This window comes from Falco peregrinus, chromosome 3 (genome assembly GCF_023634155.1).
Source record: "Falco peregrinus isolate bFalPer1 chromosome 3, bFalPer1.pri, whole genome shotgun sequence".
NCBI classification, from domain to species: domain Eukaryota; kingdom Metazoa; phylum Chordata; class Aves; order Falconiformes; family Falconidae; genus Falco; species Falco peregrinus.
The window spans coordinates 29,544,500-29,565,620 of NC_073723.1; the positions used below are offsets into that span (position 1 = coordinate 29,544,500).

The 21,121-nt window shown below is 38.2% G+C and overlaps 1 protein-coding gene across 6 annotated transcripts in view; it reads right to left on the reverse strand.

Annotated features, from left to right (window-relative positions):
- Nucleotides 1–21,121, reverse strand: part of VPS13B (vacuolar protein sorting 13 homolog B) — a 478,583-nt gene that overhangs the window by 32,028 nt on the left and 425,434 nt on the right. For all 6 annotated transcript variants that reach the window (XM_055800741.1, XM_055800742.1, XM_055800739.1 and 3 more), the window contains 9 exons: nucleotides 16,094–16,255; nucleotides 6,079–6,234; nucleotides 4,483–4,746; nucleotides 4,245–4,328; nucleotides 3,903–4,078; nucleotides 3,233–3,403; nucleotides 2,361–2,562; nucleotides 1,171–1,359; nucleotides 608–754 (listed from right to left, as the gene is read on the reverse strand). In XM_055800741.1, the coding sequence (XP_055656716.1) occupies nucleotides 608–754; nucleotides 1,171–1,359; nucleotides 2,361–2,562; nucleotides 3,233–3,403; nucleotides 3,903–4,078; nucleotides 4,245–4,328; nucleotides 4,483–4,746; nucleotides 6,079–6,234; nucleotides 16,094–16,255 (1,551 nt within the window). The remainder of the gene's footprint in view (nucleotides 1–607; nucleotides 755–1,170; nucleotides 1,360–2,360; nucleotides 2,563–3,232; nucleotides 3,404–3,902; nucleotides 4,079–4,244; nucleotides 4,329–4,482; nucleotides 4,747–6,078; nucleotides 6,235–16,093; nucleotides 16,256–21,121) is intronic.

Below are 21,121 nucleotides of genomic sequence, written 5' to 3' on the forward strand. Positions count from 1 at the left end.
ACTATAAAGGTAATCTTCAATAAATATGTATAAATGGTTGATTACAATATATTGACCATGCATACATTTTGGTTCCTGTAAGCTAGTCCTTAAATATCCTGTGTGTTTATTAGAAAACTGATATTCATGATTTGATGCAGTTCGTTGAAATACATAACCTTTGGGCACGTCTCTAGTTCTGCAGCTTTGTTCAGATAACTGGAATCTTCCCAAAAGGATAACAAAAAGTTTTCAGCTTGCCAGGCCAATATACCTCTTTTACACGCGAACTCAGTAAAAATTCTGAGAACAATTTCAACAGCTACTACGGATTACTCTGCTTATTTTACAGAAATGGCCATTAGTGCCTGAACAGATGGAGAACAGGCAGAACTAATTCTGCAATGTGCAAGAATCTCCTGCTTTGCACAGATTTCTGATCACAGATATTACTGGAGTTGAATTTACCCAGGATTCTTTATTTTAAATTAAAATTGTACAAAATAATTTATCATTATTATGTCTAAAGATTTCTGTTCAAGCTTTGCTATAAGCAGTTGAGACCATACAAACCTCACCACCCGTGTACTGCAGAGGACAAACTAAACCGGTGTCCACAGTGCCTTACCTCTTTTCCTGAGTGGGGTTGGGAAACAGAAAGCTGTGGCCTATAATAGATTTGATATGATGTATCGTTGATTATTGTTGTCTTATCTTCTATCTGTAGAATTTGTATACCTTGTCGAACCATCGAAGAAATGCAGAATTGACACAACTGTATGATAATAAAAACGATGATGAGGTCACACACAAAACATATTGAAATATAGTGACTGAACTGCCATTTTCTCTGTGACTGTGGAAAACCTGTCCATATTGGTGCACTTCCTAACTGGAGCCACATCACATACTTTTGAAGTTGCATCTGTCAATGTTTTCCATCAAGATTGAGAATTCATTAATTCTTTATCCAGGGGATATTGTATTATCTTGATGAGTTGGGCAGAACTTTTTTGGTGATCTAATTCTTGAAATTATACTTCATACACTGTTTATACTCTCATTATGTTTTACATGTATTAACATAATTAGGGAGGAGCTTTCACACTGTGTACATTTGATTGATTTCACCTGCTATATGACTTTATTTTTAAATAATGAAGTTATAAATCATGGTAATTTTCTTCTAACCTTTTGATGACCTGGAAAAGCACCAAGTTTTATTTCAGCTTCAATAAAACCTTCTTCGTCCAACGTTACTACTTCCCCATTATCAGCGTCCTTCCATTTCGGGGAGGTCACATTATGAACCAGTTTAATTGCCACTGATTTATGCACAGTATTAGTATTTGCCCAGTATATTCCAACCTGAAAAGCTTCCTGCAAGTGAAAAATGACCAATTATCACTCGTTAACAATTTGATACACTTCTACTAGAGTTAAATGTAGTTTCCAGTATAAAGTCAAACTCATTTCCTGCCTTTCCCCCTTTCATTCTTTCTGTGTGATACAAAAATAGAGAAAACCACTATGTGAATACAGGACTGATCCTCACGCTGGAATCAAGACCATAGCCTACACCGAGACATGTTAATAGGTATACCTTTTGTTTTAACAGACATGCATGGGGGAAATAAAGGATGGTAAAATAAACAGCAAGTATCAGATTGTACAATTGGAATCGACCAGCTGCTATGTCAAATTATTTAAATTCTTACAAAAATAAAAATATTGGGGTTGTGATAAGAAAGCACATGCAGGGCCAAGCTAAGGTATGTCAGAAGATCCGTTACACAAAACTCTGAATTCAGGAAGGCAGGCAGCCTGAAGAATCTTCCTTATTTGTAATTCACCCTACCTCATTATCAAACCTTTCTTGGTAGCATAAAGCTATGAAACAACTCAACCTAAAACACTCAAACCAAACATTCCTTCCTGTCTGTCAGCTTTGCTACTGTGGTCAAAACACTTCACAGATGACAGGCTGGCACAGCAGGGGCCAAAGTCTTTATCTGGCCTTTACAGCACTTCACTTGGGCTGCTACATTATGCCCATGTTGCGGATTCACTGCCTGAATAGGGAGGAAGGCGAGAGGGCTGCTGGATCAGATGGCATGCAGGTCTTCTTTCTACAGTATCTTAGAGACAATTTTTAACTATGCATGTTTAAGACATGTTCTTCAAACACTGCTATCAAGTACGTTGTCCTACACACTTGGTGACTCAGTGAATGCGGCAAATTTCTGTTGTTATTTCTAGTCCTCATTGTATGACTAACAGATACAGTGACTGGAAGGTGGGAATCAACTGGGTTAACAGCAATTCTTCAGAATCGGCATGTTTAGCAGAACTGTGCCTGTTAACGTGAATGGCAAAGTTACCTCGAAGTTGGGAGGTATAATTACTTTCCCAGTAGGTACTTGAAGAACGATCTTCTCTCCTTCAAACAGCCAGAGGTCCCACTTGGACTGATTGATAAGCAAAGCCCAGGGCAGCAGTTCTATCAGCAGCGTTTTAACACACGGTTTCCACACTGACAGCTTTACCCGCATTGGGCTATCCCACTGGGACAGCTGTTCGTTGCTGTTCAAAAACAAACAAAAAAAGATAAAGCCAAAGGAATAATGAATTCAAGATTACAAATAAGAAGCTGTCATTTTCAGAAATTTGCGGTTTTTTGATTTTGAAATAGAAAACCAGTCTCCTCTTACCTTATCATTCTGGAACATACTGAGATGCTGCCAGATAGATCTAGCTATATGCAGGCTGTAAAAATGTATTTTTAACTATACAAACTCAACCTAAATTTGGTCAATTAAAGAAACTCCTTAACAGATTTACCACTGTCCTCCAGAACTAAACCTGTGACTTCTGTAGTTACAAAAATAAAATCACATTTCCATTCTTTTTTCATCAACTCCTCCTACAGCAACTCCCTGTTTCTGTACTGAGACAAACAACTTCTGAATAAACAACAGTTTCTAGAGCTGCAGTAAAGAAGATGCATTCACAAAAAAATAGTTCCATTTTTTTAATCCTTGCTGATGTCATCTTCTCAGTGTAATCAAGGGCAGCCCCTAGGCCAAACTACTTTTTTTTGCCACCTGCAACAGATTCTGCAGCTTATATACAGGAATCATGTAATTACTGAAAACACATTCACTGTTGATCACATACAGTCTTCTTGAACATGATTCCAGTTTATCTGAAAAGGCAATGCAACAAACATGAAGAAGGTTTAGCAAAGAATTACCTGTCTGAATCCTTTCTATTATATGGCCATGCAGGCTGGGGAGGATTAGCAGTGCCATAGAACTCGGACAGTATTTGGCTGACATTGCCACCTGGATGGGATTTAGTTGTTATCTGTTTAATTAGTGTGGTTGAGATAGGGACTGCACACTCTGATGGATCGTCTTCCTCCCTGTCATTGAAAATAAATTCAGTCACACAACAAGATCAAGCATGAGTAGCACTCACATTTTCTTTAATGAAGCTTTCCAAGCGTACTCTGCAGTAGGAAAACTCTTAAGGTAATCACGGATGAATCAAGTTATGATGTCTTAACAAGTTCCTGAGCATTAGCTGACACGCCTGAATTTGTTATGACACTGCAATGATCTTTCTGTCTGAGACTCTAGAAACTTCAGTATTCTCAAAACACATTTCAAGATCATTTAGGAATTTATTTTGCAAAACACAAAAACATGGACTGCTTAAGCAAACAAATGCCAAAGTGCTTAGGATAGTTCTACCAAATTTAATATTTCCTATCACAGCATTTCAGGCCACACATACTTGTTCTATTGTATCTCCTCTGTGTATACCATACTTTAGGAAAAAAATGCACCAGAAGTTAAAGTGTAAATTATTCCTTCTTCTCCATAGAAATGAACCATTTTCAAGGAAAATGAGTATTCTACCTGGCTTGAAATGTCAGGTGGTGTGTAAGATCAGGCTCTATATTTTGCAGTGCTTTCTCTTGTCCTTTCCCTGGAATGACTTGTGTTTCATTCAGTCTCAGACTTCTTTTCTCCAAATGTATGATAATTGGGTCTGGAAGATGGCTCCTTACAATGAAAAGAGGGCTGAAAACAATCTACAAAAAGAAAACAATATACTAATTTATGGCTAATTCTACTCCAGTATTAGAACTGCTGAAAAAAGCTATTAATAAATCTTTGAAGTGGTCATTCTGCCCTTATTTCATTATATGACATATAAGGCATAAACATTTAGATTTCAGAGATGTTAAATGTACTTACTAATCGTTGCTGCACGTGAGAGTTGGGCTCTAAAGTCAAAATTGTGCACCACACATATGTAATTGAACTCTTTGAAGATGGTACCTGTATGCAGACAGATCAGAAGCATTACACTAAAATTATTTCAGGATGTTGATGTTCAACATTTCATATCAAATAGCAGTCTAAACAAAAAAGTCCCCACGTCACTCTGATGTTTTATTAATGCTATATTCCATATAGCTATTTTTAGTCATACCTGAATGACAGTGCTGTGTTCTGTATGTTTAGAACTTAGACAGACGTCCTGGGACCAGTCTTCATCTCCTGTAGCTTTCACACTCAGCTCGGTCAGCTCGTTGTTTTCTAGGACATATGAAGGCAACTTCTGCTTGGCTGCAAGGCAGTTGATGTGTTCTTTAACAACGGCCTGTCCATCCTGACTAATGTAGTGCTGAACCACTTTCAGTTCAATACTTTCGGAAAGGTAACTACAGACTGTCTGTCTTCCACAGATTAGGATCTAAAACATACAAAAATATGCAGCTCATATATAAACAATTGTGAAAAAGAAAGGTCAAAATTGAATTACAGAGTGAAAACCTGTAAAAGAATAATCTTCCTATTTCAGGTTTTCCCAAGCACTGCTGAAGGCAGTGAATGGTAAAACATTATTTTTATTGGCCAAATGTATGTGCAATTTTATAGAAACCTAGGCATTCAAACACTTGAAATATTGCTAAGGCAGTATCCGGGCTTGAAAGAAACATGTAAAATATCCACTCTTGTTCCCACTGAACTCAGCAGTACTGCCCACCGCTGACATAGCTTTGGTTTGGATTTTAAGAGTACTGTTATAGTCTCTGAAAGCTGAGCCCTTTCTGAGCAGACACAGCGATGTACTTCAGAAGAAAGGTTTCTTTCACCTTGCTTTCCCATCACAGTCCAGTAATCCAGACCTGTCAGTATTTTTGCTGTTCTAAAGCTTATAATTCCATTAAATGGCTGTACCATATTTCTGTATTTAAGTGCACTCACCTAGAAAATGACCAAATTAGACCCAGAGTTGTTGCTGTCCATCATGCGTGAATTTTTTAACATAGAACATATATCTGACTTTTTCTAAGCGATACCAAAGAACAGCATTCCACACGTATCCCTGCTACAACCATCTTCATTTCCTTTTCATTAACAAGGGCGCACACCATAACTACAACCTACCAAGCAAAATCTCAGCAGGGCTTTCAGTGACACCAAGCACTGTTTTTGGCTGATTAGCTATATTCCTGTTGCACAACATAAGGTGCTCTGCCATATCCATGAACTGAACATGTTACGTCCACCACATGCTCTGGCTTCTGCCAATGCAGGCAGAATGACTGCAGTATTATTACAGATCTCTTGACAAAGATAGGATGGGAAAAAGTACTGCACAGCAGCCCATTTTCAAATGTTAATTTGGTCATACCTTCTTTCTCTTTTAACAATACAAAGGCCTGAATTACAACCCAGAATAAGATATGAACAGTTTCTTAAAAAAATAAAATAGAATTCTGCTTCTCAAGAGCTTAAAATGGGCAAGAGAGTGTGTAACAAGCACTCAGACTGGAAACCACACAAAGGGATGTTTACTAGAACATGTAAAATATGTGGTGGCAATTGAGCTTTTAAATGCTGAGATCCATACCAAAGTGAAGAAGAGAGTTGTAAAAACTCCTGAAAATGACCCCAGAAAACTGTTATACTTGTTTTTTTTGCGCTCAGATGGAGAGAACAACTAGTAAAGTAGCTAATTCATGAATAGATAAGTTTAAACTACTCATGTTATTTTTTGAAAACTGGATCAAATACTTACTTGCTTTTGCACTCCACTGAGCTGCTGAACCTTGATTATAAGTGATGCTGTCCAGCCCTTGTACTGAATGGTACGAATAAAAGTCCCTGTATTGTCCACACCGAATGGTTCAGACCACCGCCAGTTTCCCCAGCCTTCAATACAGATGTGTAACAGCTGGAAAGAAAGCAATTACTACTTCAATACATAACTGGGAAAAAACAGCCTTGCAGTAGGATATGAATTCCCATGGCAGTGAAATATGCTTGGGTTTAGAAGTCAGCAATGCTAAGCGCACCAGTTCCCTGAATGATCCCCTCATTCTGTGATTCTGTGACTTCAGATACAAGCAGAAGAATCAACAATACCATAAGATGGCTATGCATCATGCATTTCTATAAATTACCTGCTTTAACAGTGTATTTAGGATGATAAAAACGCAGCACACAACTGTTCAGAAAAAAAAGGGTAGGTAGACTAGAGAGCATAAAACAGGAAATAAGAGATTTTACTGCCCTTGAAATAGTTCTAGAAATCCACCCTCTTTATTACCAGCAAGGTGATATGGAATGCAGGTCCAGGCCAGATTTTTGGCCATCAGAAAAAGACAGAAAATTACAAATATCCTTCCCTTCAAAATAAAGAAGGATGCAAATCTATTTGTAGGTATACTTGCATAGGTCACATACATATGTGTGTTAAATGCAGAACTTAGCGTATTGCTGAGAGATGGGAAACATTTCATTTCTTACACAAATGTGGTGGCAAGTTCAAGCTTGACTGCATGAGAAGAAATTTAACTGCATAATTATACTCCCTGTGTGATTTATTCCGGAAAAGGAGTGGCTTTTTTCCAGTTTAACTTAAATCACTTCCAGAGCAATACAGTCTTTCATCATTTGAAGAGCCTTTCATCCATTTACCCACCATACGCACTTACCTCTATCCCATGGAGATTCTTTAAGCCAGAGTAGTGAAAATTGGTACTGTTCCATGTAGGTCAATGAAGTTACATAAATTTACGCCAGCTGAAGATCTGGCTATTTAGCTCTGTATAGATCTTTTGTGGCTGTGCAAACTTAAGGATGTGAGTTATATATAAGGGATCAAAGCAATAAGCATTCTGGGTAAAATTTATTCTTTGCAGAGGGCCAGCACAGAGCCTAAGCATCACTTAAGTCCTTTAAAACAGTTATATAAAGGCCTTGTGGGAATTCTTTCTTGAGGGTTGAATTTCACTCTGATTTTGGACATCTGTCATTAATTAATTTAAGTAATTGAGAACAGGATCAGGCCCAAAGTTTGATTATTTACCCTAGAAAAAAATTGAAACCTGTAAATATTATGTTCTCCCATGATTTGTTTCCAGAAAGAGATAGCACTGGCCATGGGTCTGGTCAGTTGGACTTAGTGAAGGGCTGGACGTTGGGTTTTTTCATTGTTTTAAGAACCAACCACAGCAACAACTTTCAAAGATATTACAACTCAGTAGCCTGTTTGCAATTTGTGGTATCCTCAGCACAAGTTACACACAGAACAATAACATCCATTCAGTGGGTGGCTTTTGAATTTGCAAGAGTGATGACTGTTGCATTCAGATTCAAATTAGTTTTAAGCTGGAAGCACAAAGGCTAATAAGTGCCAGTGTGAACATGGGCATGTATCTGGATACGCATATGCGTGGGCACAGCTTTATATTCAAGAATATGTTGAGGGAAGCTGTGCACTAGGACATTCAAACTCATAAACAAACATGCCTCTTTGATTCTTAAGTATTAGTTACAGAAAATGAAAAACAAAACAAAACAAAAATTTCCAGTTGCAGTGGCTGGAATCAGTTCAGGTTCTTACAGAGGCAGCTGGGAATAAATCTCATCACATATGAAAAGCAAGAGAAACAAGAAAACTGTTTACTTTGGAGTTTGGTAGCTGGAAATGACAGCCGAATAATGAGAAAAGGTACTAAGTGGTTAGTTTCAGCTAGAAGGCACACAAAATACGGTGTACTCCAAAGACAGATGTCATAGAACTGCCATAATTGATGATTAGGAATTGTATGTAGCTCCAATATTAGGATGTCTCCCACCCTGTATAAACAGCTTTGCTCACGAGTTAGAATGTTCCCAAGGAACACACGGTCAGCTTTCCCTGAGCAGTCATTAGCTGCCAAATGCTGCCTTACTAATTTTCTTTGTAGCACTGTGATTAGTCTGCATTTAATTTCATGCTTCAGAAAGAAAAATAAAAAAAAGCTATTATCATATATTGGAAATTTCTTATTTTATAAACATAGTATTTGTATATTAGTAAATGCTACGTACAAAGGAACAGCCCTCATCAGTTAAAGATATCTAATATATATGTATTAATGACATAACAATATAAGAATTGGGTACTGTGCACATTTACTTTTGAGCCATGAGCCAAGAAACTGCATTCCATAAAAATGCAAAGGAATCTCTGGGTGAATCAGTTATTTAAATGTGAGATTTCTGGAATAAAGCTAGAAGCAATTAGTAAATGACACTAAGTGATACAGAGATACATGGCAGGAAATAAAAATTGAAGTAATTTTAGAAAATTGAGTAATCAACTGTTAGTGTTATTTCAGCAGAAGATGTCATAATAGATGGCGTCAGATACTCAACAAGGCAGAGCTCTGATGTTATAAAACTGACCTAATACTGCAGATTCACAGTAATTGCCATGTAACTCCCTTTCATTTATCAAACTTTAAGTAAATCCTAAATACTTATTAAACAGTCTGCTTAAAAAAAGTTCAACAAGCATAGCGAAGTATGGTACATATATCAGGAGAAAAGAAAAGTCATTGCAAAAAGATACAAAAATATTCAATGGACTTTAAAAGCATTCTAACAAATATAATCCAGTGATAAGTGGCAATTTATAGCTTAGAATTTAAAACAGACTATCTATTGTATATGAGAAGATCGGCACTCATGCAACCACTTGATTTCTGCATTTTCTGTTACAGAAACATATCAACAGATAACAGATTTTTTTGTTTTGACTAGACTTGGCCGAGGTTTGGATTTGTAATTCTGAGCCATTATGAATTTCTCTTTTTGGGAGGGAAAGAAATTGCCTTCAGGGAGGCAGACTAAGATGAAGGTGCTCCTAATGGAGCGAATGGCTAGAAAAGCTGTATTGGTTATCATGCCTCTTCTCAGAATGTTTCTATTCACTCCTGAAATTTTACTTAGGTTTTCAGCTAGACGTGCGAGTGAAGGATACAATCTGAGTAAATAAAGCTAAGTGTCATATGACAAGGCATGAAGATTAAAATGGAGGATTAAAAATGAGACTAAGAAGGGAGCCTGTCCAGAAAAGGCAGCATTTTCCAGCTGTGTAAGTAATTTAAAGCTTGTGCCCTCAGAATGCTTAGTGATTCAAATTTGATTTCTACTTTGGTTGCAGATCCACTGAAATTAACTTGGATTCACTGTAGTTACATCGTATCTGTCTTCTAAGTGGAATGGGAAAACACTTTTTGAAGAATAAGGGTTATTAGTCTCAACTCTGTGAGACTGTGAGAAATCAAGTGAGGACCTGGTTGATGGCGTGGCAGCAGTTGTACAAAATAGTAAAATAAAAAGCTGTGATGATGCAGCAGCATGGAAGAAACAATGACATGGAGATGGGACCTTAATTCTAAGACTTGAAGCTAAATGAATTTTTAATTACAAAATTAAAGGAGAAGAATGATACGTATTTTTTCGTTGTGTTTTCAGGATACAAGGTGGCCCTTGACCAGGATTAGGACTTACAACAATAAAACCAATTAGTATTTGAGGAAACAGCAAATGAAATGTTTATTCTGCAAATTACCAGCTGCAGCAGCCATCAGAAGAGTTTGAATTTCAGTTTGGCTTCATTTACTCATAGGACATGAGAGATCTGACCAGTTCTATGCCATCAGTCCTTGTAAGAAAGAAGGCCAGTACAGAGCATGGGAGAAAGCAATTTCTATCACCCCTATGCTGGTTAGTAGAAAAAAGTTCACACTCGGCAGACAAACTGACGCTTGTGGGCTCCTGGACACGTTGCAAGCCTCAATACAACCTGCAAAGCAGGCCTGAACCTCGCAGGAACAAGTTGGCTTTACATTACATACTGTGGAAAAGAAGTCTTTTGGTTCAGGAACAGCAGCCAAATTATGAAGGTTCATGTGATTCAACAATAATATCAATCCCTATCCGCCCCAGATATTACTTAGAAAGTCAATTACATATAATATAACCATTGATTTTTAATGCAGGACCCCAAAGAAAAGCAGCAATACATTTATCACTATCTGAACAGTGTAAAATAACATACTTTTTCCTTTTTTTTTTTTTTTCCTGATGTTGCTCTGTAAATGACCTGGGAAGGTGAGGAGCGGCTGAGGGAACTGGGGTTGTTGAGCCTGGAGAAAAGGAGATTCAGGGAAACCTTATTGCTCTCTGCAGCTACCTGAGAGGTGGCTGTAAGCAAGTAGGGGTCGGTCTCTTCTCCCAGATAACAAGAGATAGGACAAGAGGAAACAGCCTCAAGCTATGCCAGGGGAGTATTAGATTGGGTATTAGGAAAAATTTCTTCACTGAAAGGGGGGTCAAGCACCTGAACAGGCTGCCCAGGGAGGTGGTGGAATCATCATCCCTGGAGGTGTTTAAAAAACATGTAGATGTGGTGCTTGGTGACACGGTTTAGTGGTGGACTTGATGATCTTAAGGGTCCTTTCCAACCTAAACGATTCTATGATTCTACATAAAGTACAAAAGGTTGTGCAGAGAACCTGTAACATCCCTAAACAATAAATCAGGAAAATATCCCTGTAATAACTGACATACAAGTCACGGTTTCTAAGTTTGAACCCACAGAGTACTGTATATCATCTTACATTTTATATAACCCAATACCTGAAAGAGTGGTAACTTGAAAATAAATAATAATGAATTATGATCCTGCTGCAGACGCAACATAAATGAAAATTTGGCTTCAGCCTTTTTTTTTTTGTAGGAGAATGAGGAGGTTCTTACTTATATTTATTTCCAAATCTACAACTGCCTTGAAGAATTATGTTTATAAAATTCTAGCAGAAGTTGTGCTTTGCAGGCACACTATTCAAAATAAGAGAAGAAAAACTTTAAATGGGTTCCAGTGAAAATATTACTAATATACTAACCACTACTAATATCTATTCAAGAATTTGTAAGTGTATGTCGAGGAGAACAGAAAAACAAATGATAGAGATCTTTTCCCTCAAAATCTATATAAGTAGCAAAAAAGTGGCACAGAGCTGTTTCAGGTTATAACCAGTAACTCAGCCACATTCTCATTGAAGTCATTGCCCAAATCAACACAGGAACTGATTTTTACACACTACACCTGCTGCTTCAAGTTAAGGACAGTGAAAAGTGAAAATGGACTGTTATCATAACCCCAGGAGAAGACTGGAGAAAGGTTTGGGAGATGGTATTTCAAATGCGGACTTCCCCTCTGCAACATTATTTTTTTGCACAGAAAGGAAATTAATGAATTTAAATCCGTTATTATTTGCTTCTTGAGAAGACACTGCTGAAATTTGAGTGTGGGGAAAATTGCTAGTAATAACTAGCATGTCATAAAATATTTTTGCTGTTTATTCGCAAGCAAACAACCTCTGCAAAATAAATTCAGGGGACTCTTACATGAATAGCTGGTTTTTACATTTGCTGTGATCCCTAGTGGGACCCTCCGACTGCCTACTGTCTTGCAAGAAAGAATTCCTTAACTGAGTAAATTGCTAGGAAGATCTGATCTCTTTTAACTTCAGAGTTTCACCCTACGTATCGTATGCTCCAGCTCTTCTAAAAAACACAGCTGTCTTGGAGACAAACATGACTTCTGACATAACTGGGGCCCATCCCACAAAGAACTTGAAGATCAAGATAAGGAGTGCAGACTGACTGAATCCAATAATAACGTAGGAGCCAGGAGCAGAGCACAGTCTGTAGAGCACAGGAGTGATGTAGCTTCTCTTGCCTTGTAACGATATCTAACAGACCCTTAACTTTCATTAAAATGTGCAAAAGGAACTCACGAGGTCTGGCAACTTTTGCTCGAATTGCTTAAAGCCTCAAACATCATCAGTTTTGAACCTACCCCAACTCTGAAAGGGACTATATAGTTGGGGGTGTCTTATACCTAAGGAAGGTCAAAATTGAACGAAATCTGAGGAAAACATGGGGGATGGAGCAGAGTAGAAGAGCAAGCATCAGACCTCAGACTTATTACTGAAATACTAGCCAAACTAGCGAGACTTGCAGGAATCAGAGTGAAAGTTAAAAGGGAAAGGTTAGGTTCCCTGTAATGTAGAAGATCCGGGCTGGGAAAAAATGAAGGAAGGAAGGAGCTTTAAGTTAAGCCAAACAGTTGGAGGGACACCATCAACAGTTGATAAATCCAAATCCTTGGTGTGCTATAGCTGTTTTCATAACATAAAAAAAGTTGAACAATTTTTAATTATACCCTAGAGTAGCTTCGTTAATATTGAAATTAATTCTAAATGTAAATAACGCATATGTAACTATCTACTACTACAAAAACAGCTTATTTTAGGCATATATATTTAGTTGTGTTAAATAATTCAAATGGTCAATTACTGCATCTCTCACTATGCTAAATTAGCAAAAGAAAAATGGATAATTTTACTGATGTGAATGTAAAAGAAATACAATCCTTTTAAAACTATTTATTTTCATTTAACTGAACTGCCTTGCCATACTAAAAAAACATTTTGCAGAGGTTAAATAAAGTATTTCATGGCAACCGCTGCCTCTTAGTGCCTGTGTAACAAGAAACATGAGCCAGCCAAAGTTGTGCAAGTTGGTTTTCTTTCCCAGTAAGAGAATGTGGTATCTAAGACCTTGTCCTAACTCATTTTATCCCCAAGAGTAAGTCAAGTAAGTCAAGTATGAACTAATGCCTGGAGGGAAGTCCCTGACTCCAGAAGTATGGATTATTTCACATTTATCTTACAATCTGCTCTCAGAGTTCTTAAAATTCACTAACTTGGCAAGTTGGGAATTATCATGAGAAATGAAATAATTTCATAACTATGAAGTCATCTAGCATTCCATGAATATGACACTCAGAGGGTTTGTCCATGCTTGGGCATTATTCTGACCTTTGGATAACAAGCTGTTAGATAGTTTTGCATGGAAACAATTAGAAAAGTGCCACAGCATAACAGGGACAACCTGATCTCTTAACTGAGTCGTCGTTTTAATTTCAAGGATTTTATTAATCATTGACAAAATGTACATGACAACATTTGTAATAATATTTAAACAAATCTATTTCATATGATCTAAAATGATGAAGGATTGTGCTGTTTACACTGTTCAGCTGAACTGCCATTCTGAAACACGCTAAATTTACAGTGATTTGTATTTAGCATTAACTAAATCAACAAAGTTTATATAGATACCAAGATTCTCGGACCTTTATAAAGAAAACTTGCTTCTGTCTCAACAGTGTGTGGAAAGACTGTGCTTCCATATATTTTCGGTGAAATTACCTCAGTGCTATTTTTTAGTCTAAATTTCCCAGCAAGAGATGGCTGTTGAAAAATGTTAAAAGACCAGAAGTGTTCTTGAAATTATTTCAAGGGCTGGGACAAGGGAGGTATCGCCCCTCTACTAGAAAAGCCTGCTGGCCAGCAACGTGGTTGAGTCAAGAGGAGTCAGCTGTTCGCTTTGCCATCTCCTGGGACATGGGAATCCAACATGACACTCCTGACTGTTTATCAGTCCAGTTCTTCAGTGAATCTGAATCTGATCAGAGCGAAACAGAATGGGGAAACCCTTTGACATCACCAACTTTCAGATGAAGAATGAACATCTGAAAAATGAATCTGAAGTTCCTACTGTCACCACACCCACTCCCTAATGTGTGATTTTGTTTTTTTGCTGGACTTTTCCACCTTTCATCCTGCACTTCTATTTTTCATTTAATGAGAAACTTACATAGTGGCCATGAAAATGGAATGCTTTGCATTGCTTAAGTCAGTGACTAAAAGGACAAGCTAAAGATCAATGTTTTAATATTTAAGCTCTCCAGATGTCAGATGGCTAATGCCATATGTTGTGCTGGTGGTCTTTAGCAGCTTGGCTGCAACTAACAAAAGGTATCAGTAACAAGCTACAGTTTTAACTCTTCCATTTTTCGCTTTGCTTGAAATAATCCTCATTTTCAAAACTCTTTCCAGTTTGTACCGTTAACTGAATTACACCATTATTAGGAATACAGCATAATCAGAACTACACCATTAGTAGAACTATCTAGAATGATGGTCAAAAAGACGTTCCCCCCAACAGAATAATTTTAAAAATAACCTGAAAACATTAAAGAAAAATATTAAGAGGAAAGTCTTACTTAGTTTTGGTTTTATATATAATTGCTTTAAACTTTTCCTTCTTTTTCCATGTATTTATGAAAAGGTTTAAATGATTTTTTGGGTGGTTGCTACAAAAGGCAGTGATAATTAGTTATGAAATGTAGGTCGCATTTAGTTAGCTTTCTATAAGCTTGGTTGTTATTTCTCCCTCACAGAACTGGAGGAGTTACGTCAGTTGTAACCCAAATGCAACTACTGTCACCTGATGAATAGGGATCCTGTCTCACAATCTGAGACTTGCCCAACCGCACAGAGCACAATCACCCATTTGGATTGCTCGCCTGTGGGCTAGGGCATCACAGGTGTTTGGTTTCTATGAGAAAACATACATCTTTTCTGAAAACGCGACAAGGGATGTACAGTGCTCCAGTGACTCTAAAAGTCACCAAATTCTCTAATTATTACACCAGCATACACATTTATAACAAGTCTGTGGCCATGGCGAGATGGTCCTTCATTAGCCTGCCTTCCTCTTAAGTTTTGACTTCAGTGTCAACTGCAACTGTTTACTCTGGCTGAATTTGCTCTGCACAGGCTACTGCACTCACGTACAACTCAGCAGTTTTGCATATCCACCAACTGACATATGAACTAAAACCACAGGAAATTTGCCATCCCTGCTTCCCAGTGAAACTTGAAACTTGTCAGCAGTGGAAGTGGGCACAGCTCCTGTTTAGAATCACCATCCAAATTTCACCCTCTTTCTCACATGCTAAGGCTGGCATTTTCCAGGGCTCTAGGGGAGTTACCCACTACACTTCTCCCAGGATCTGTAAAAATTTCAGTAACTCTTCAGCACTGCACTGCTGCACATCAAGCAGGGTGGCACAGGTCTCTAGTCTCCCACTCAGCAGGAGCTGGGTATATATTAAAAAGAAAATTAAAAAGCTTTGCTGTTTCATAAACACTTTTTTAAGAGATATAAATTCTTGCCCTGCCTTGAATCAAGATGAAAAGTCCATTTTTCACCACCACTCAAGACAGCCAACAACATGGTTTCATTGAAATATTTCCTGTTGATAATTTTAAAACATTTTATTTCAGTTTCAGTGTTTATCCTTAAAAAAACACCCAAGAACAGAAACTGCATTATTTAAACTACATAAGTGGGGTGCTTCTGACAATTTCAAATCTTTTCTAATGCAAGCACATGCTGAGTTGAGAGACTTGTCCAGTTTGACCCTGTTCTGCAAACAATTTCAGTGAACAGATGCTTCTGGTAAAAACAATTCATTAAAAAAAATTCCCCAAACCTCCAATGTACATCACAGAAAACAGACACCGATCACTTAGTTATAAAAACCTGGCAAGCGATCTTCTTTTGCTTTTTTTCAGAAGCTTCAGTTTCCACAACCGCTCAGTTTTACAAAAAGCGGTCGTGCACATCCAGTTCTACCCTCAAGTAACTTCTAAACACTTCTGGCTTTCCTCAGTCTTTGTTTACCTTCTCTCTCTGATGCAGCCTCAGTGTGTGACTCCTGAAGGAACTGGAGCATTAGAGATGGTTGAGACCATACAGAAAACCAACGAATCAACACATAAAACCACCAGTAAGCTTCAGCAACTGCTGTATTCGAAGGGTTGTTTCTGACATACCTGCGGGGACTTGTGAGAGCGCCAGCTGTACTGGTGACTGTGGAGACTAGCCAGCAAAATATTTTCATCCGTATCCACCTGGCCAAACCGCAGTGTCTCTTGTGTGTCATTACAGATCACAAAATGGCTGAAGACCAACTCCTCTGCCTCAGGGCATTGGTTCTGAAAGGAAAGGGATATGAAAGCCAGTAAGCATCAGATTAATTGCAAGACATTTGGCAGCTGTCTGCCCAGTGGCGACTGTTACAACGCAGAAGTGCTTCAAGATCTCTTGCCGTTAGCTTTTGGTCTCATAGTACTCCGCAAAAATTACTGTTTGGATTGACAAAATATATCCTAAGACTTAACATATTTTACTTTATGTTTATGTAATGCTAATCTTAGAGATTTAAAACTACAATAAAAACTAGATTTCCTAACATATAAAAGATTTCAATGAAATTAAATTCAGTGGGAAATGACATGTCGCGTAGGGCAGACGGGGCGCTACAAGCATGAAGAGGCTTCTCTATGGCTGACAACTGATCTCTCAGGCCAACAGGCTGCACTTCCTCCTCCCCAGCTGCTGCTTCTACTATGAAATGTTGCTGTGGGTCAGCAGCAGAAGACTGTCTCTCTCTCCTGATACCACAACACTTAGAAAAATAACGAAAGAAAAAGCAGGAGACATGGGGAGAGTATTTTCACGGCTCCACAAGGCTAGTCTGAAAACACATCATGCAATTTGACAGTCTAATAGGAAAAATCAAAAACTATCATGGGTTTTAAAAGTATTTTAGATTTTACAATACTTTTTCTTCCTGCCTGCAGCATCCTTCCATCCCTCTTTTTCTGCTTTTCATCTGGCTACTTGTCACTCTGTTGATACAATGAGACTATATGATAGTCATAAAAATTACCAGAGCTACAGTTCTTCCGGCCCTGAAGGCACGAACTATAATCCCCAGTACGGGAGAGGTCAAAGTGTGACTGACAATTTGATTTGGGGATCATCTCTTGTGTATTTCTGTCGTAGTTGCTGCTGGGCTGCACCTTCCACTTACAAGCAACTACCGAGTAACCATAACATCTACACCCAGAAAGCAATATTTGGATAGTCTTCATGCAATTTAATGGGTATAACAAAGAATTCATCTTCTTGTGCTTTCTGTTACCTCCTTCTGACCCATCTTTCCTAGCACATACTTTTGACAACGCTTTATTGTTTGTTGGTTCCCTTCTCTCCACAATATAGCCCAGCTGCTCTTTTCTCATCCTTTCTTCCCATAACATTTTCTCTAACTTACAGGACCTCCACGGTCTTCAAGAGCTGACTCTGTTTCCCTTCCTTGCTCTCTCAGTGGACATTTAAACAGACATAATGAAGCTAGCACCTCCTCTGTCTATTATCATATGGGTCTCTAGTTCTTTGATAACAATGTGCCTGGAAGCCTACAGAAATTCAGAAATCAAATGTGAGAGAGAGAAAAACGTTTCCTCATCGATCCCCATGGATCTTTAATTATCCACAAAAAACAGTTTGGTACATTGCTAGTAGCACATTGCTGGGTGATATACATGGAACAGATTTTCTGAAAAGTGAAGTGTGCAAGATATGTCCAATTTAGCATCCTTTGAGATATGTTCACTACTATTATTAACTTCAGAAGAACCTAAGGTGCGTCTACAGGCAGGTTGGAATTCCTTTTGTGACAATGTCAGAATGGTTGGCATTTGTGCACAAAAATATTAACCCTAGGAGTATTTAAGCATGAGAACATTTAGATGAAAGCTTCTCTCCAAATCTCTTGAATTCTTCTGCATAAGATCAAGTATCTTCTGTGAAACAAGAGTCAGGTGAGTATAACTAAAACTGCACTTTTTCAAAGCAGTAAAACTCATTACAGGGCAATGTGTCTGTATTGCATTCAGTAGCAGATCTGGGTATGCTAAAGGCTGACATTTACAGTGCCACTTCAGAGCGCAGAGTTTATTTTGGCATTTTCTAGTGGTGGATCTATGACTTTTTACTGTAAAGCTGCCATACCCACACACCCATAAGTCTACCACAAATATATGTATTTTCCTGTTACAGCTTTGCAAAATGTTCTTTATAAAAGGGAGCATTTACTATCCACAGAGCTCAGCATGTTGTTATAGTCAAACCTAGATATAACCTCAGGGGAATTTAAGAAATTATTTTTTTTCATCCGATACATTTTTCTTGCTGGTTACACAGAGACTGGAAGAACATCACCAGAAGATTATGAACTTCCTTCTTCTCACCTGAATAACTATAGTTTCAAGTAAGTTAGAACTTGAACTGTTGGTTCTTGCACCTTCTGAAGGGAGAAAAGAATCTAGCCATGTTTTTGCATGCATAAAACTTCTAAATTGTACCGGGGGAATGTTATCCCATCAGGGATTATTAATAGACTTGCACACATTTTGGTGCTGATGAATGATTGCCACTAATATGCAATTTAAATGCCAGATTTGCTACTACAACTCACTGCTTTTAACAGCAACGCTTCTCAAAGTTAAGCAGAAGAGGTATTTAAAGCTCAATTTTATAACAGTTCCAAAGTATTAATCAAAGAGATGCCAAGATTTGCATAATAAGGTGTTGCTCCATGCTGCCAGGCTTAAGAGAGAGCTAGTGGTGCCTCAAGTCATGACAGTAACAGCTGACTAAAGGATTACCAAGGAAGCTTGTGGATATTTAGCTCAGTATGGCAACTACACACTGTACAGGCAGGGTTCGAGGCAACTCCTATTCTCCTTGTGTAAATGCAGGAGATTTTTCCCAGACAGAGCACCACCCATGCTTCTTGGTTCCTGGGGAGCTACAGCAGCTCCTGCACTCATCACAGGGAATTGGATCCCGAATTTGCTACTGAAGTCTGACAGCAGAAGCTTCTAGGGTAAGCAGAAAGGGACCAAAAAACCCCAAATCAATAAAACAACAACCCACCAGCAAAAGGATGGAGTGAGGAAATCTGGATCGATAAAAGAGAGTGTAGAGAAACCAGACATAATAAAAACAAATAGAATTGGGCCATTTGTGAGGCAATAATGCTAAAGGGCTGAATGATGACTCCAGGAGCTGAAAACACCTAAGTGTGGATTAGCAAAAAAATTCCCTTTCTGAATTAAAACAGCAAATCAAAAGAATCAGTAGCAGATCAACAGCCTGATTAAGATAAAGATAGGGTCAGCTGCTGGGGGACAATTTCCTGCCGCTCTTTAGATTACTTTTCAGCTGTTCTTTTCTCTCAGAGAGGAATGGAAAGTGTCTCTCCTTTACTGGAGTTTCAAGTATTTTGTGAATTCTATTGAGAGAGGGGAAAAACATCCCACATAATACTAGTCACCAGGCTTTCCTTATCTCAGGACTTTCTGCTCAAGTCTCAGCTCACAGCTATTTCAAAGCATTTCTGGGTCTGGGAACCTCACCCCCCACCCCGCCAGCATAGATGCCTAGGCCTCTCTGTACGCACAAAGTTATTCTCTGTGTGCTTCACAAGCTACTGACGACCTGTGCGAGCCTTCTCTCTCTCTCTCACACACACATATACACACCCCCCCTCTCTCTAGTACCTAGTAATGTTTTTTGGACAGAAAGTCTTCAGCAATTTCTCATCTCCCTTGAAGTTCCTCTAAGATAAAAGAACATTTTCCTTCTGATTGTTTAAACTTCATTCTCATGGCAGTATCTTGACATTATCAGCTAGAAAATTAAATTGAAGCTACACGCAAATTTTCGGTACCCTTTTCCTTTGTTCTCTGTGCTTATGGTAGAAAGATGGGGAAACTACTGTGATCACAGATGTCATTTTGACTGATCCCAGCTCATTAAGAAAACTTATGCAACTGCCAACAGAAAGGTTAAGCACCATACGGACCTCGAGGAAAAGAAGTTCTAATGGTTCAACACAGGTTTAAACCAGGAGCTTTTATAAATGCTGAGGGGTTTAGGAAAACATTTGTATCGTGAGACCACAAAGGAATAGTTTTTTCCCAGGAATACTCACTTAGTACCATACCTGGGGAGCTGTTTTCTCAGCTGACCCTGTGTCTCTACACATCACAAAGCACTAATGCTATAAAACAATTTGTGAAGGTTTAAATGCACAAAGACATAGGAGAAAACACCCTCCCCCCGCAGAGACATGCATTTGCTATCTCACTTGATACTCTGTACGATGTTGTTATTAAATAATAAAACTAAATTAATAACAATCTTGGAAGTTCACCACCCAGTTATTTGATTATTAAAACCATGACTGTAGCTTTGTATTTAGATGTGCATTAGCCTGATACTGCTTGTATTTAAACAGGTATTTCAGATTAGACAGTGAAATATGTCAAAAGGGGAAACTGTTTTTAAAAAGTGCTAATCCTCTCAGATTTTCAACATGTGACTTACAAGTATAAAGCAAGTTGTACGCCTGGTGTTTTTTAAGCTTAATCTACTTTCAAAATGTTCATCATTACTTAAAAAAAATAATAAAAAAATCAGTCCATATCTAGGAAACAAAGACACTGACAGAGGCTTCTGTTAATCCTGAACTCTTGACCTAAAGGTGCAGGGCCAAATTGTTTCATGCTTCATCTGTCTGTCCACTGACTACAACATCACTTGTTTCAGATATTAATCCAGTGAAAAATATGTGGAGAATTCAAATAACCTTTCCTGCTTATTAAATTCACGCTTCTAGTTGGCAGCATTTATACTGTATTTTGTGCGAACAGCAAACATCAAACAGGGCTTATCACTGGGAAATTCATTCCCTCCCTGTGCAGTATGTGCCACCCCCCGAAACCTGGAGGTAAAGCCACATACAAAATATCTTGGTAACAATTAATTTAATAAGCTGTTTTGAACCCACTTGTGTGTTAACTGTTCCCTAATTTCAAAGCGATGCAAGTTTTTAATCTCAAATACTCAGGGTTAGATACCCACCACATCAGAACATGGTGGCAAGTACCCTTGACATGAGAGGAAACGAGAAAATTACAGCAACAATTACAGAAGTATATCCTCCT